Source organism: Miscanthus floridulus, chromosome 2 (genome assembly GCF_019320115.1).
Source record: "Miscanthus floridulus cultivar M001 chromosome 2, ASM1932011v1, whole genome shotgun sequence".
NCBI classification, from domain to species: domain Eukaryota; kingdom Viridiplantae; phylum Streptophyta; class Magnoliopsida; order Poales; family Poaceae; genus Miscanthus; species Miscanthus floridulus.
Window position 1 is genome coordinate 95,082,144 of NC_089581.1, and position 17,101 is coordinate 95,099,244.

General features: G+C 40.7%; 1 protein-coding gene across 1 annotated transcript; it reads left to right on the plus strand.

The window, feature by feature from the left end:
• The first annotated feature begins 15,312 nt into the window (after window positions 1-15,312).
• Window positions 15,313-16,784, plus strand: LOC136539212 (uncharacterized). Its single transcript, XM_066531152.1, has 3 exons — window positions 15,313-15,530; window positions 15,624-15,788; window positions 16,463-16,784. Exons 1-3 carry the CDS (start codon window positions 15,313-15,315, stop codon window positions 16,569-16,571), a joined length of 492 nt encoding a protein of 163 aa, XP_066387249.1. The 3' UTR covers window positions 16,572-16,784.
• Window positions 16,785-17,101: the final 317 nt, after the last annotated feature.

Sequence of the window (17,101 nt, forward strand, 5' to 3'; positions counted from 1 at the left end):
TCTGTCCAATATTGTTACACCTTCGTCAATGATGTCAGGCTATAAGTAATTTCGGTTTACATAACAAACTTCATCTTCCACAGATTGGTAACATTTGTGTCACAAGGCGTATAATGTTGCGATCTTAATTCCTAGCCTGGCATTACTGCATTTGTAATATCTTGGACAAAGCGTTGGCCGTTGGGCAATGACAGTATTACTTGCAGAAAGAGAAGGCCAAGTATTAATAAACTGGAGGCAAGCCATCCTGTGGCTCATTTGGGACCTTTTTTATTACTTATTTGACTGGGCTATGGAGATTTCTGTGCGTCTTTTCCTGCGACCATATGAATTGTGAATCTTTTTGTATCAATTTTTTGTTTAGTGTGTACTGCTTGTTCGGGCCATGATTTTTTACCTGACGCTCGACCCAAACCTGGTATTTTAGGTTTTGGTTTTTGGAGAAGATTCAGGATTGGAGTTACCTCCAGACAACAATGCTGTGATTAGAGTTCTTAAGGTGCACAATCTCAGCAGGCTGGGAGGCTAGAGGTGTCACATATCACAGTAACTATCTCCCCTCTTTGGTTCTATGATGTGAAAGAAAAAGCACTCACATCGTCTTCATTCCTGTAGCCTTTGCAGACTATATAGATAGTTTCAGATGCATTTCCAAAGATTGTGAGGTTTATTTGTAACCTTCGTAGTTTGCATCCATCTTTATTTTAGGAAAACAAAAGCGCTGTAATATTGGTGTCCTTCGAATGTTGACTGATTCATCAGAAAGCTATACAAACTTGCCCCTTTGCATCCACATTTTTTGGCACTATGCATATGCTTACAGCTCCTAGCTGTAAATCAAGATTTATTGCATAATGTGTTTCCAGAGAGCTCGTGCGTATTCCCACTTTGGTAAAGCCAGAGCATCAATTTCTACTGTTACTTTCAGGAAAGAGAGCGAGGGTGCAAGCTTGATTCGAGATCATCAATCGAGGCCTCTCACTACACTGACCTACTATAGGAATTTTTAGATACTGACAAGGTAAGATGAGTTTTCCTTCTTACTGCCATATAGATGTTAGATTTAGCTTTTCATGCCTGAAATTGTTAATGATAGTTGTACAATTAATTTATCAGAAATGATAATACTGCAGCTAGATAGACAAACTGGAGAAGGTAATACACGGCATGAGACTTAGCCTGACATGCATAAAAAATAATGTCTATTTGCTTGTCCAAGTTCTGTTATGCTAAATTAACACAATATTCTTTGTCATGCTAAAGCAGCCCTGACTTATCCTTTCTGACTTGGCCTGTCTGCAATGCTACGAGTGCCTAAATTTAATATGGGAAGGTTCATGGAACTTTCTTCATAAATATGGATGTTATTATGGTGGATACTCTCAAATTAGGCCACCGCTTCCAGAATTGGTGATATTCTCATGAGTTGGTGATGTAATTCATGATAAGCAAATCATCATGGCTTCTAAAATATACAAGGCTAGGGTAGCATTTTATTTTAGGACTGCAAGATCTACCAGGATGTAGGTAATAAAAATAATAGACCACTTTGGCACTTTGCAATGTGATTTTATAATATAATTGGTTCAAATTTAAAACCATTTGAGCAATGATGTAAATAAAAAAAATGTCGGAGCTATGACTTGACTATGCCTGAGGGAATGCATTTCAACGAGTTCATGTTCAGCTGCAGCAATGTAAATTTTTGTGGCTATTATTAAACATGAATTCACCAGTAGGTTTCAGGGTAATGTATGCATGCACTGTTATTATGTCTCGGTTTCATTTATCAAAGTTCAGTTGAAACAAGTTCTGTTTAGTTGTGTTGTTGATGTGGCTATGGCTATGTCTCAAGTTGCTTTTTCATTTGTACTTAGAATTTTATATACAGAATAAAGCACTTGGTATTTCATCGTCATTTTGAAATTACATGACATGCATTTGCAACTGAAGATTGAGCTTATAGTGGATTTTGGATAATTATTAATTATATTAATCTTTGTCACATTTGCTTATGAGCTTGCTAGAAAATATTTACAGCTTTTCACAAGAGGCAAGGAGGCACAAGCACAAACTATCTGATAGCAGATATTTAACTTATCAATGTCGTTTTTCTTTTTCTTTTCTTCTAACATCCAGGAGGAATTTCCTCAACTTTCTTGACTTTCTGAAGAAACCTAACTCAAGTTAGTTTGTCTCAGAGATCAAGGACAGAGTGCACCCGCACAACAAGTTTTGTGGTGCCATTAAGGCAACTCACCCTAGCATGATGAATTAACATGAGCTTCAAGCTCGGCGGGATGCTAAAGATTAGGAGAAGAAAATGTCATTCTACACTTGCGCTGCCAATGCCATGGGCAAAGGATTCAAGTTGTCTTTTTAAGTCTCACAGTTAGTCAGTAACTAGGTCCGTGATCTACATGTTTGGGTGTATCTGATTTCCTTAGGGCTCAACAATTTTGTGCCCTTTTCTTTTCTAGAGCACTCACTATGTGGTTGTTCTCGGAGTGAACTTTAGTGGACATAGTTCGTGTGCCTTTTGATTTTTATATAGGTCTTTTCTTTTAGCTGTGAACTGTTCTTTCAGTAATGACCAACAAGGTATTTAGTGTATGCAACTGAGATAGCTTATATTTTCAAAACTGGTCCATTGATCGCTCACTAACAAGTTTCACAATATAACAAAAAAAAGTTATGAAGGGATACTTATGATGATCAGTTGGATTGACGTTTGTTGCATGGAAGTGGCACCCTTTGATAAAAAAAAGTCATTTAAATTGGTGATAAGAGAGTTAAGACTGAGAAGTATTATAGCTTAGCTTTGGACCGGATCTTAATAAGGGAGTTGGGCAATATGGAGTCTTTTCCTGTTGTTGATACTGAAAATGGGCAATTGCACAGTCCTATAATGCAGTCTTTTCCTGTTGCTGATACTAGAAATGGTGGAGCCTTTGTTTTTTAATTGAAATGCGACTTTTTTTTTATCTTGATTGGGCAATTGTACTCTGTTAGCTGACTCTACTCCCTGTTTTCAATGCATGTTATCAAACCAGCCTTTTATGGGGATTCCCATTATTTTAATAATGCATTGTAGGTTATTCATAATTTTGCACTGTAGGGGACGAGAATTGCGAGCTTTGATTCCATCATTGCGTGTCAACTATTGGTGGAGGCTCTATTTTTAAACACCTACTACAATATATGGTATAAAATGGTTTATTATAGAATATGTTTTTCAGTTAACTATTAATTTGAAATAAATCTTGCTTGCACCTTTTGATATGGCAGGGGCTGATCCCAATCTTTCGATGAGATGATGGGGTAACTTCGATTTGGGGAGTGATTCGACGTTGGTTGTCCGACTACAACATCCAGTAGGGTTGCTGCGCCTTAGCAATAGGTACACCGACTTCGATTTGTTGTTGTTCTTGCCGTGCCAAGAACAACCCTGAACCGGCAAGCAATCGAGAACAAGCAAGAATAAGATAAACAAGAAACAACTCACGGATCTGAATCAGGACATGAATTTGGGGTTCTGAATCAAGTAAATCGGGTGATCTAGCCGACACACGCGTTTACAAGGAAGTAGCTGAAGCTAAACTTGCATCTAAACAAAACCCACCCTCAAATGACGGCTGCTACATGTCTTTTATAGTGGGAAACAGCTAGGAGGCATGGGAGGGTGGAAACCCTAAATTAGAATGGCCCCTAGTGGGCTTTACTTGATAAGTGGTTCTCAGCCCATGACTGGAGGTCCAAACGTCTTTTCATTGATTCTGCTCGTCTCCGGTGGAGTCTGGCCATGAGGTTGGATCCATGTGAAAATAGACATCAAGATCTTTCCAATGAGTACTCATTGGCCTTCAACAACATTCGGAGTCGAGAGTTATGATCAAATCAATCTGGTGCTGCTACGATGTCCAAACATGCACTTTGAATGTTTAGTATGGTCTTCTTGTTGTTTACACCAGCATCCGTTTGATGGTTATCTTGATGACCTTGCACCCAGCTAGTTCCTTCCATCTTTCTAAGCGTAAGGAAATCATCACAAGGATTTAGTAGTACCCCATCAGGAGAAGAAATTGTTTGGAGAGTGAGGAACGACTTTACCTGATAATTAAGTTCTCGTGCTTTAGCTCGAGTCATTGGCCCTTGTTGTGCAATAGGTATGGTTGTATCCAAGGAAGTGATGTCCTCATCATCCTCCCCTTCTTGCATTTGAGTCGTCCTCGACTCACATTCATTCTCTTCTCCCAAGTACGGCTTCAAATCTGCAATGTTAAACGTGGGGCTAACCCCAAAATCTGCAGGTAACTCAAGTTTGTATGCATTATCATTAATCTGTTCTAACACTTTGAAAGGACCATCTGCTCTAGGCAGCAATTTAGACTTCCTCAAATTAGGGAACCTATCTTTTCTCAAATGTAACCAAACTAGATCACCAGGTTCAAAAGTGACATGTTTCTTTCCTTTACTACCAGCAAGTTTATATTTTGCATTCATGCACTCTATATTCTCCTTAGTGGTCTCATATAGTTTTAAAATCAGTTTAGCATGTTTATTTACATCAACATTGACCCTCTCCGAGGTTGGAAGGGATAAAAGATCAATAGGAGCATGAGGCAAAAAACCCATAAACAATCTCAAAAGGGCATTTCTTAGTAGTAGAATGTTGTGAACGATTATAAGCAAACTCAACATGAGGTAAGCACTCTTCCCACAATTTTATGTTCTTCTTCAAAATAGCCCTAAGCATGGTTGATAAAGTTCTATTTACAACCTCAGTTTGCCCATCCGTTTGGGGATGACAAGTGGTGGAAAATAAAAGCTTAGTCCCCAACTTAGCCCACAAAGTCCTCCAAAAATGGCTAAGAAACTTTGCATCACAATCAGAAACAATGGTGTTTGGTACACCATGCAAGCGGATGATCTCACGAAAGAACAAGTCAGCCACATGTGTAGCATCATCACTCTTATGGCATGGTATGAAATGAGCCATCTTAGAAAATCTATCCACCACAACAAAGACACTATCTCTCCCCTTCTTTTTTCTAGGCAGCCCTAAAACAAAGTCCATAGAAATATCCTCCCAAGGTGCACTAGGAACAGGTAGAGGCATATACAAACCATGAGGATTAAGGCATGACTTAGCTTTTTGGCATGTTGTGCAGCGAGCAATGAACCTTTCCACGTCTCTCCTCATCTTGGGCCAAAAGAAATGATCAGCAAGGATGTCCTCCATTTTCTTCACACCAAAATGTCCCATCAATCCTCCTCCATGCGCTTTCTGCAACAATAACAAACGCACAGAGCTAGCTAGAATGCATAGTTTGTTAGCTCTAAAGACAAACTCATCGGTGAGGATGAATCTGTTCCATGTTTTCCCCTCTTGCCAATTCAACAATACATCTTTGAAATCATTGCCATGTGCATATTGTTCCTTAATAGTTTCTAAACCAAAGATTTTAAAGTCAAGTTGTGAAAGCATGGTGTAACGTCTAGACAAAGCATCAGCAATTATATTTTCCTTTCCTTTTTTGTGTTTGATGACATAAGGAAAGGACTCGATGAATTCAACCCACTTGGCATGTCTATGGTTCAGTTTTGCTTGACTACGGATGTGTTTCAAAGATTCATGATCAGAATGTATGACAAACTCTTTGGGCCATAAATAATGCTGCCATGTTTCCAAAGTCTGAACTAGAGCAAGCAATTCCTTATCATAAGTAGAATAGTTCAAACTAGGGCCACTCAACTTTTCACTGAAATACGCCACAGGTTTTCCATCTTGTAACAGCACACCACCCAACCTAATTCCACTAGCATCACATTCAAGCTCAAAGGTTTTGTTGAAATCAGGAAGTTGGAGTAAAGGTGTGTGTGTTAACTTATCTTTTAGCGTGTCGAATGCATTCCTGTGTGCTGCAGCCCAAGTGAATGCCACACCCTTCTTGGTGAGTTCATGTAGCAGGGCTGCAATGGTGCTAAAGTCCCTCACAAAGCGGCGATAGAACCCAGCAAGTCCTAGAAAACTTTTTATTTGTGTGATCGTAGTGGGAACTGGCCAGCTATGAATTGCCTCGACCTTGGCTTGATCAACTTCAATACCCTACGGGGTCACAACATAGCCAAGGAAAGAGACTCGATCTATGCAAAACATGCACTTCTCAAGATTACCAAATAATTGAGCATTACGTAAAGCATAAAAAACAGCACGTAAATGATCAAGATGTTTCTCCAAAGTTTTGCTATATATCAGAATGTCATCAAAGTATACCACCACAAATCTGCTAATGAAAGCACGTAAAACTTCATTCATTAATCTCATGAAAGTGATGGGTGCATTAGTGAGGCCAAAAGGTATGACTAACCACTCATATAGACCAAACTTGGTTTTAAATGATGTTTTCCATTCATCTCCTAACTTCATGCGAATCTGGTGGTAACCACTACGCAAATCAATTTTAGAGAACACAATTGAGCCGCTCAATTCATCAAGCATATCATCTAGTCTAGGAATCGGATGACGATATCTAATTGTGATATTATTAATCGCTCTACAATCCACACACATGCACCAGGATCCATCTTTCTTAGGAACTAAAAGTACAGGAACAGCGCAAGGGCTAAGAGACTCACGCACATAACCTTTGTCAAACAATTCTTGCACTTGGCGCTGTATCTCTTTAGTTTCCTCCGGGTTGGTCCTATAAGGAGCATGATTTGGCAAGAAGGCCCCAGGAATGAGGTCAATCTGGTGCTCAATTCCCCAAATTGGTGGCAGTCCCGGTGGTACCTCCTTTGGGAAAACATCGGCGTACTCCTGCAAAAGGTTAGTGATAGCAGGAGGCAAAGAAATAGGAGTATTCTCAAGTGAAAACAAAGTTTCTTTGCAAACCAAAGCATAGCATATAGTAGTGCAAGTATCAATCTCTTCCAGATTAGATTTGGTAGCAAGAAAACAGGAACCCTTCAACTTAATCTCATTTTTCTTATCATGAACAGATTTAGTGTTTCTCTTTTTATGTTGCTCAAGTTCCTTAGCCACAATCTGATTTTCACTCTTAACATGCTCCTTAGTGTTCAACTTTCTAGCTCTAGCAATTTCATCTTTCATAATACCCTGAGGAGACATAGGATGTAACACAAGCTTCTTTCCATTATTCACAAAAGAATATTGATTGGTTCTACCATGATGCATAGAGTCTGTATCAAACTGCCATGGTCTACCTAACAACATAGAACATGCTTGCATAGGTACAACATCGCAGTCAATGGAATCATGATAAGAGCCGATTGCAAAATTGACTCGTAACAACCGTGTTACCTTTACATTGCCGCTGTTGTTGAACCACTGAATGTTGTAAGGCTGGAGGTGCGGTCAGGTATCCAAAGCTAGCTTCTCCACCATCTCTAAGCTTGCCAAGTTGTTGCAGCTCTCTCCATCAATGATCACACGACATGAATGCTCCTGTACCACACACTTTGTTTGGAACAAGGTGTGGCGCTGATTCTGTTCAGCCTTCTCCATTTGTGCACTCAACACTTGTTGCACAATGAGGCACTCATAATGATCTGCATGTTCATCTCCAATGTGTTCTTCAACTGGATTATCATCTCCACCTACATGGTCAGCGGCAAGCAAAGCATATGTTTCGTCATCCAAATCACTAGCAGAGGAATATTCACCATCATGTCGCACGATCAGAACGCGCTTGCTTGGGCAGTCCCGTCTCACATGTCCATAACCCTTGCATTGCAAGCACTGAATATCTCTTTTCTTCCCGTAGAAGCAATGGAAGAACTCTTGGCTATTGGAGCTGCTGTTCCATTTGTTAGTTCAGCCGGGCACGCTGATGAATTTGATGGAGAAGGGCGTTGTTTGTTGTTTGAAGGAGATGGAGCAACTACTCGTGTCGATGGTGCAGTAGCAGGTTTTGGTGTCCAAGAGTTAGCATGACCTGTAGAAAAGTTAGTCCTCGTGCTAGCTCGACGTCCCTACACTTCCCGTTCAGCCTTACAAGCAAGATGAAATAAACGATCGATTGAATTATATTCCTTGTAAGCTAAAATGTCCTAAATTTCTCGATTCAAATCACCTACAAATCTAGCCATTGTTGCATCCTTGGTTTCTACCAAACCACAGCGAAGCATACCAGTTTGCAATTCCTGATAATATTCCTCTACATATTTATTCCCTTGCCTAAATTGCTGCAACATATGTAACAAATCACGTGCAAGATATGAAGGAACAAATCTTGCCCTCATGACCCTTTTCAAAGCATCCTAGGTCTGAGGAGTATTGTTTGGATTAGTGCGGCAATACTCACTCCACCAAATAGAAGCAAAATCAGTAAACTCACTAGTTGCAGCCCCAACCCGTTTATTTCCAGGGAAATCATGACAAGCAAACTTCTGATCAGCAGCTAGTTCCCATGTAAGGTATGCATTAGGATCATATTTCCCATCAAAAGATGGCATGGTGAACTTAATTTTACCCCAAGAATCATCATTGTCACATACCTCTCGACGTGGCGGCCTAGCACCCATTCCACGGCGATTACGGTGCAGTTGACGACGTGGTTGAGCATCCACCTCATCATCATGCTCGATGTCTCCTGCATAGACATCATCATTCTCGGCTGAAACACTGCCCACACTACCATCATTGCGGTGGTGTTGATGTGCACGGTTACGTCCTCCATCTTGCATTCTCTCAAGTCTGGCCAAAATAGCAGCAAGAGAAGTGTTCACTTCTCCAATGGAAACCTCCATCGCAGCAAGTCTTTGGTTGGTGCCAATTTGAGTTGCCTCTAATTGCCCAAGGCGCTCATTGGTAACACAAATGTCCTCTTCGAGGCCTTCAGCGTGTAACCTCATACGGCACTCGAAGTCATGTATGATGCCCCTTGTGCGTGGTGAGTGTGCATGTTGCCCCTGCTCGTCCTCACCATTTCCTGACATGGTTAGTGAATAGCAGCAATAACACAAGAAGGTGCTCGAATAACAAAAGAAAACTAAGTAATGGATGATTCCATTCCTCTCAAACTTGCTTAACCAAGTTCTTACTTGTTCTTACCACACTTGCAGGAGGTGTTGTCAGCCGGCAAGAACAACAACAATTGTGGCAGCGAATGTAAACCTATGATGTTGTAGATAAATTTGTGGAGCTATAGGTGACTGGAAACAAATTTAAGGGATAGCTAGAACCATGTTAGCCAAAACATATTGAATAATCGTTCAACGATGATATTGTGCTAATCCTAGGTTGAACCGTTCTAGAGATGCGAGCCTAGACACAAACGTAGCCACCAGACACCAACAACACAACACAAGCGAAGTCGAAAATAATAACTGCTAAAACCCTTTCTTCTATCTTTCTTGCTTCATTTCTTTTTCTGATTCTTTTACCCCTTTTTCTATTTTTCACCTGCAGTACAACTCTCAAGTTTTGCAACCAAAAATTGAGAGCAAACAATTCACAACATACAATTTATTTTTTTGACTAGGGGTATTGAAATTGAACTTGCACAAGAGAACAAGCACAAACACTCTTTTTCTTTGAATCGAGGAACTCAGATATGCTAATCAAATCACAACACGTGGAAAACTTTAGGGAGCTCCACGTTTGAATAGGGGGATGTTTGGAATGCAGCGGAGATGGTATGGAGATGGTGGTGGTGAGGATCTGGTGGTTCTTGTGGAGGCAAAAAGGTGGGACTGGTGGTGATAGCAGCGGTGGATCTGGTGGTGACAAAAACATGAATAGAACTCAAAACTCTAATGGATTAAACACTAGAACCAGCAACTCAACCAATCGATGCAACAGAAAACTCAACAAGTAAGGACTATGCAGAACAGCAAGGCACAAACTTGTCTTAGGGATTTTAGTTCTATCCTATTTATTTTTGGGGGGGAAGTTTTTGTGGACTATAGGTAGATAAAAGGGATGGGTAGATACTCTCACCGATTAACCTTGCTTTGATTACCACATGATATGGCAGGGGCTGATCCCAATCTTTCGATGAGAGGTTGGGGTAACTTCGATTTGGGGAAGGATTCGACGTTGGCTGTCCGACTACAACATCTAGCAGGGTTGCTGCGCCTTAGCAACAGGTACACCGACTCCGATTTGTTGTTGTTCTTGCCGTGCCAAGAACAACCCTGAACCTACAAGCAATCGAGAACAAGCAAGAACAAGATAAACAAGAAACAACTCACGGATCTGAATGAGGACACGAATTTGGGGTTCTGAATTAAGTAAATCGGGTGGTCTAGCCGACACACGCGTTTACAAGGAAGTAGCTGAAGCTAAACTTGCATTTGAACAAAACCCACCCTCAAATGGCGGCTGCTACATGTCTTTTATAGTGGGAAACAACCAGGAGGCATGGGAGGGTGGAAACCCTAAATTAGAATGGCCCCTAGTGGGCTTTACTTGATAAGTGGTTCTTAGCCCATGACTGGAGGTCTGAATGTCTTTTCATTGATTCTGCTCATCTCCGGTGGAGTCTAGCCATGAGGTTGGATCCATGTGAAAATAGACATCAAGATCTTTCCAATGAGTACTCATTGGCCTTCAACAACATCCAGAGTCAAGAGTTATGATCAAATCAATCTGGTGCTGCTACGATGTCCAAACATGCACTTCGAATGTTTAGTATGGTCTTCTTGTTGTTTACACCAGCATCCGCTTGATGGTTATCTTGATGACCTTGCACCCAGCTAGTTCCTTCCATCTTTCTAAGCATAAGGAAATCATCACAAGGATTTAGTAGTACCCCATCCGGAGAAGAAATTGTTTGGACTGTGAGGAACGACTTTACCTGATAATTAAGTTCTCATGCTTTAGCTCGAGTCATTGACCCTTGTTGTGCAATAGGTATGGTTGTATCCAAGGAAGGGATGTCCTCATCACCTTTGAATTATATTGAATATATAGTTCATCAATTGTATAGTTCCACTCCTTTCTCCATGCTAGAAAAAATGTCCAGCACTCTAATAGAAGTTGTGTTGTTTTTTCTTCACATGATATGTTGTTTTCCAGCTCTCTAATACATTTGGAAATCCTTCTTTTATTGTTTTGCTCATATAATGACAATAGCTTTGTAGTTTTGAATTAGTTGGGAGTGATGCACTAATGTAGCCTTGTATACCTGCAGATGCTATCTATTGCAGTTTACAATCACTATAAACGGATGTACTATCAGTCTTTACAAAAGGGGTCAGTTTCACTTCTCTGTGTCAATTTGTCTTTTTTCTGCAAATAATGAAATAATGAATGATATTCATTCCTGCACTTGTAGCAACTAGAATTCATAAATATCTACAATACTAGATCTACTGGATGTTGCTCCCATCGACCAGTGCCGCCGCCATTGCTGCACCTTGGTGAGATCCCTACCCGATTCAACGCGTCTTGCTGCAAATCACCAATCTGCGCTCTTGGTTCAGCACTGCTGTAGCAATGGAGCTGTTGGACTCCTCTGAACAACTCCCCACGTCTGCAAGAACAGCAGGCAGCCAATCGAGCTCCCCACACTAGTAAGTTGCTTGGCATTGGAGTTCTGATCCATTGTTTTGGTTTGTTTGCAAGGTCATTGAGCTGTGAACACAAATATGGTTAAAGTGATTGTCTGTAGTTATGTGTCTTAATAAATCAGTTTAGTGTCCTAATAAGTCCTCCTTCCATTTAACGATTCACTTGCACTGTTCAATGTTTTATCCTGTATAATCGACCACTACAGTTTTCAATGCAGTGCCCAACAAACCAAACATTTTGATTGCTTGTGTGCACAAGTGCCATCAGAGTCATGCGTAAGTAGCTACTTTGGTTTTTCTCTTATGATCATATTTTCCAGCTACCGACATGGAACCTTACTGAAGTGCAAAAAAAGAAGAATAAGTTTTATCTTGAATTCTTGCATCTCATACACGCTGAATCCCTAGACTGGATAAGTTCAGACACACTCAGAGTTTGCCTATGGTTGTATGCGCTTGCAGATCATGGTTACCAGGTGGTGTTGTCAGCATAACTGCACTGTTTCCATGCAGAACATGTTGGAGCTAGGGACCTTGCAGATCTATTTTTTTATTAGCTGCACTGGTTTGCTAGCAAAGTGAAAGAAAACCTGTTTCTAAAGCCTGTATATACACGTGTCTTTTTTTTAAGGAATCAGGAGGACCCAGTGGCTCCTACTGCACTTTTTTTTTTGCTAGTTTTAACAGAGAGATTTTGTGTTTTCTCCCTTAATGCATATTTGTTAGTTTGGAAGGTTAACTTTATTTGACATAGTACCATTTGTTTAAACATACGGTGTATCCTGTGGCCGTTTAAATAGACCATTTCGTCCAATACTGTTGATCAGCATGTAGTTTAATTTTAGACAAGCACCACCACTAGCGGCTCAGCAAAACTGCTTTAGTTTGGATTAGTTCTTAAGACAATTCAATTTTCAATTTTGGATTTTTATTATTATTTTCTAACTTGTTGGAGCTATGGACCTTGCGGATGTAATTTGTCTATTACATATGAACCTCGGTGAATGTAATTTGTAATCCATTTTATTTAGGTATTGTTACGAACGTTAATCTCTTTGATGGTCCACATATCAGACTATGATTGCTTGCTCGTAGAATTTGCTGGTTCACGTGAGCCATTTGTGTGACTCCTACCTAATTTATAATGGATTGGTCCATGTGTTAGCTGTTTAAGAAGACAACCAAGACAATATCGTTGTTCTAAAAATCATATTTAATGTTGGTTATTAAATTCAGTCAAGATAGTTACTGCTGGTTTATTACAACACCGAGAAGAATGTACTAGTGTCCCTAGCGTCCTTCCCCACAGCCAGGCACGAAAACTCAGAAGAGTTCTCATCCAACCCACCCGGAGCCGACGTCGTTGACATGGACCCACCCGGACGTCGTCGAGGTGGATATACTTTGTTTTAAGATTTTGTGAGAGATTTTTTAAGACATGTAGTATTACCTATGTGATAGACACTAATATTTACATAGATACTTGAACCTGTGTACATGATGGTATAAAGATGCGGCGGAATTTATTCGTGAATTTATTGACGCACGAAAGAAATGGATATCGAAGATTTCTTCCTGTCGATATAAAACATTATTTTAGCCGCATCATAGAAAGGTCTATACAGTAGAGTTTGTGAGCCTACGATGCCGCGCTCTCTATGACTGTGTTAATTTTAAAAACTTTGTTTTTTTGATTAAATGTCACTTTAACGTTGTATTTATTTTTTACAGTATTATTATCTTATCACGTGATCCATGTGTTTTTAGTATAAAATATTAGTTATTATGTAGCAACGCACGAACACGTTACGCATTATAATATATAAAAGGAGGGATGAACAACCGAACGAAACCACACCACCTATTCTAATTCGGTCAACTCCAGGTCTCCAGCTATCATACGACTATCGGGCTATTCGGTTAACGAATCCAAGCTGAACTCTTTCGTAAAAAAAACCAAGCTGAACTCTACCCACACGTGCATTTTTACTTGCTCGTATTATTTTCCCTACATACGACAGAGTCTATGCAAGCCAACTAAATCTATATCTATATCTATATGTACCTATATAATAATAAAGAGACAAAATTTTCGAACATTTTTTTTGTCCATCCGGTTTTTTTTCTGTCTCCCTCTAACTACTGGATAATAGCGAGTTTCTTCCATCAAAACTTATATATATATAACCCGTACTTATTCAAGTTAGAATAGAGCTTGTCTAGCGTGATATGGAATCCGATCCGGATAGATAGGAGTTATATTGATCCAAATAGATCTCTTCAATAATGAATCTTAATAAAAATCCTAAACTAAATAGATTAGGAGTTCTAATAAAAAAGTAAAAGTACGAGTATAAATTCGTATACGTATCTAATCTTACTTAGTTTCTATTTTTGATTTTTTTCTGTTTGTTTTTTTTTCAACGTGACTTTGGTTTTTATTGTTTAGAATAGGAGTTCTAATCAAATAGTAAAACTAAGAGTAGAAATTTGTATACGTATCTCATCTTACTTAGTTTCTATTTTCAATTTTTTCCATTTGTTTTTTCCGACGGAGACTTTGATGGTTTCTATTGTTAATTCTTTTTTATTCCCTTTATCCGTGTCAAGACTTATATATATAACACATACTCATACAAGTTAGAATAGCCATTGTCTAGCGCGATCCAAATAGATCTCTTCAATCATGAATCTTAATGAAAATGCTAAACTAAATAGAATAGGAGTTCTAATCAAATAGTAAAAATAAGAGTACAAATTTGTATACGTATCTCATAATACTTAGTTTCTGTTTTCATTTTTTTCTATTTGTTTTTTTCCACCGAGACTTTGATGGTTTCTATTGTTAATTCTTTTTTTATACCCTTTATCCGTGACTCCGTTTTGTGTTTCAACAGTTCGGTTTCTTTCAATCATTTTTCTATTCCATCTAATTTTTTCCTTTTTCTTTTTTCCGATTTGGTCCGCATGTTTTTTTCCACGTTTCTTTATTGAACTTTTTTACTATGGTTGAGGAGGCGTCAGGAAGCGTTAACTGTGTCTGATTGGTGGGCCCATAAGAGGGAAGGCGTTGAGAGACGTCAATGAGGGAGGCGTCGGGAGGCGTTAGATGTGTCTATGGTCGGTAGGCCCATATGGTCGGAACGCCTCCCAATGCCTCCCAAGTTTAGAGGATTGGGACTTCAAATAAAAGAGTGGCAATTGCTTTTTCGTGGTTATTTTTTTTAATTAAGGGTAAAACGGTAAATCCATAAATGTAAAAATAATGTTTTGAGTAGTATAGTTGAGATTTACATTAGTTAGATGAAGATGAATATTTTCGTCTTGTTAGGGTTCATTCGTCGCTGTCTCCGGCACTTAGGGTTCATTAGCCGATGTCTCCGTCTGTGTGCTGCCATCGTTGTCATCAGCCGTTGCTCAGGGTCAGGTCGGAGGATGCGGCGTCAGGAGGGGGTGGGGGAGGAGGGAGGCGGAGCGCGCGGCCGTCTCCCGCGGGTACGCTGCGTGGGGGCAGGGTCGGGGCGACGCCGGCGCGGTCGTCGGCGGCCTGCAGCCCCTGGGCCGGGAGCCCTTTCGGGCTCCCCGGCGGCATCGCACCGATGCTGACGGCCTCGGCGTCCACGCCGCGTCAGTTCTTCCGCCGCCCATTCCCGCCGCCGTTCCCAGCCAAGCACATCAAGGAGTCCCTCGCTCGCCGGCTAGGCCGTCGCTCGCCGGCCTCCGCGTCGTAGGTGCCTAGGCCGCCCGTCGAGGTCCCGATCCTTTTCGCACATGGCAAGAGCCTTGGCCGCCGTTTGGCCGCTCGTGAAGGGATGCATCACCGGCAGCGTGGTCGGCATCACCGTCGCCGACTGGGTCGCCTCCGTCGTCAGCATGGACGGCGCCTCCATGCACCCCACCTTCGACCCGCAGCAGGCCGAGCGCGCTCTGGTGGAGAAGCGCTGCCTCTACCGCTACGACTTCTCCCGCGATGACGTCGTCGTGTTCAGGTGAGTTAAGTCGCCGCCGCCCGCCCGCCTCCGGGTCCGTGGGAGTTTCTTGGATTGGTTGGTTGTTGATGTCGCTGCTGTTGCTCATCGTAGGTCACCGAGGAACCATCATGAGCTGATGGTGAAGAGGCTGATTACGCTGCCTGGGGATTGGATCCAGATCTCGGAGAAGCAGGAGATCCGACAGATCCCGGAGGACCATTGCTGGGTTGAAGGGGACAATGCCGCCCTCAGCTTTGACTCGAGATCCTATGGCCCTATAAGTTATTCATCTCGTTACTGGACACAACTGCGTTATTGGCCTAGGATAAAATGCTTGTTAATTGCAAAAAGGAAGGCCTGAATGTGTAGCTGTGTTACAGGATAAAAGCCAGTTGCTTACTTGGTTACCAAAGTGATAGTTTTAGTCGTTTATTCCTAGGGATCTTTTTAATCTTGATGAAAGCATCTTCATCTTGAATTGGCATCTTGATCACTGGAGGAATTTAACTGTATGCTTTGCAAATCCGAGCTATTGACACAATGCTATTTCATTATTCATATTTGTATCCCCATTAAAAAGTTCAAAGTATCAATTTCCTTCCTTGTTTGTTTGGTGGATAAAACTAGCTTGAAGCCTTCAATATCTCCACTCCTGTTCATTTTCTCTGATTATAGTTTTCTCATGGTTTATTATGATATGATATCTTGCAAGCCTTTTATTCTAATTCTAATAGCATAGGAGGGCAAGTATAAAAGAGTAGGTCAGTGCCTCGTTGAGCTTTTTTCGGTTCTGAGTGTTCATATCTTTCTGTCCTTTAAAGAGACAAGCAAATGGCGCCCAGGCTCCAGCAGCACTCATTATGAAATACTTGTTTGCACAGTGTAGCAGATCGAGTTTCTAGGCATTTGTGATCTTGTTACTAAAACATCCAAAACACTTTATACCTGCAGGTTCCTATGGGTCTGTTGCGGGGGAGGGTCACACACATAATCTGGCCACCCCAAAGAATTGGCCGAGTTGACAGAAAAATGCCCGAAGGAAGGATTATGCCACCGTGACCTTTTGTTAGGTTGGTTATCCTGCATTCTTTTTCCATTCTAGGGTTAGGATAGCATTACGAAATTGGACTGGTTGAAGCCTCAAGATGAACTCCACTGTATGTGGGAGGGCAGGGAAACTAAGGAATGTGATACTGATGATGATTTTATATCTGATTGACAATCAATCTCCTTGTCAGAACCAATTGCAGGATTGTTTGAGAAAAGAACCAATTATAGGAAATGTCTGGTGAGAACCTTTGCTGCTTGCAGTTTTTGGAATCCTTGATATCCAGTTACTCCAAAATCGTTTTTATCGTTGGCTTCATATTTTGTTTCGTCCTGCCATAACTAAATCATACTCAACGAATAGTTGGTGCTACTTAAATTGCTTATTTGTTAGCCAAATACACATGGACTATTTAAAATGTACACTCATTAGTAATTTCTGTAATAGCGTTATCAATGTCACCAGTTTCAATTAGCAATATGCATTTTCTTTTGACAAATATACTGCTGTTCTCTTATCACCGGGTTCTACTGAAATGCTC

What these genes read in the sequence shown, in the direction of transcription:
- LOC136539212 (XM_066531152.1), top strand. Translation starts at nt 15,313, where the DNA reads ATGGCAAGAGCCTTGGCCGCCGTTTGGCCGCTCGTGAAGGGATGCATC. An exon ending in GATGACGTCGTCGTGTTCAG is followed by an intron (nt 15,531 to 15,623) that starts GTGAGTTAAGTC and finishes TGCTCATCGTAG; the next exon opens with GTCACCGAGGAACCATCATG. An exon ending in GACTCGAGATCCTATGGCCC is followed by an intron (nt 15,789 to 16,462) that starts TATAAGTTATTC and finishes TTTATACCTGCA; the next exon opens with GGTTCCTATGGGTCTGTTGC.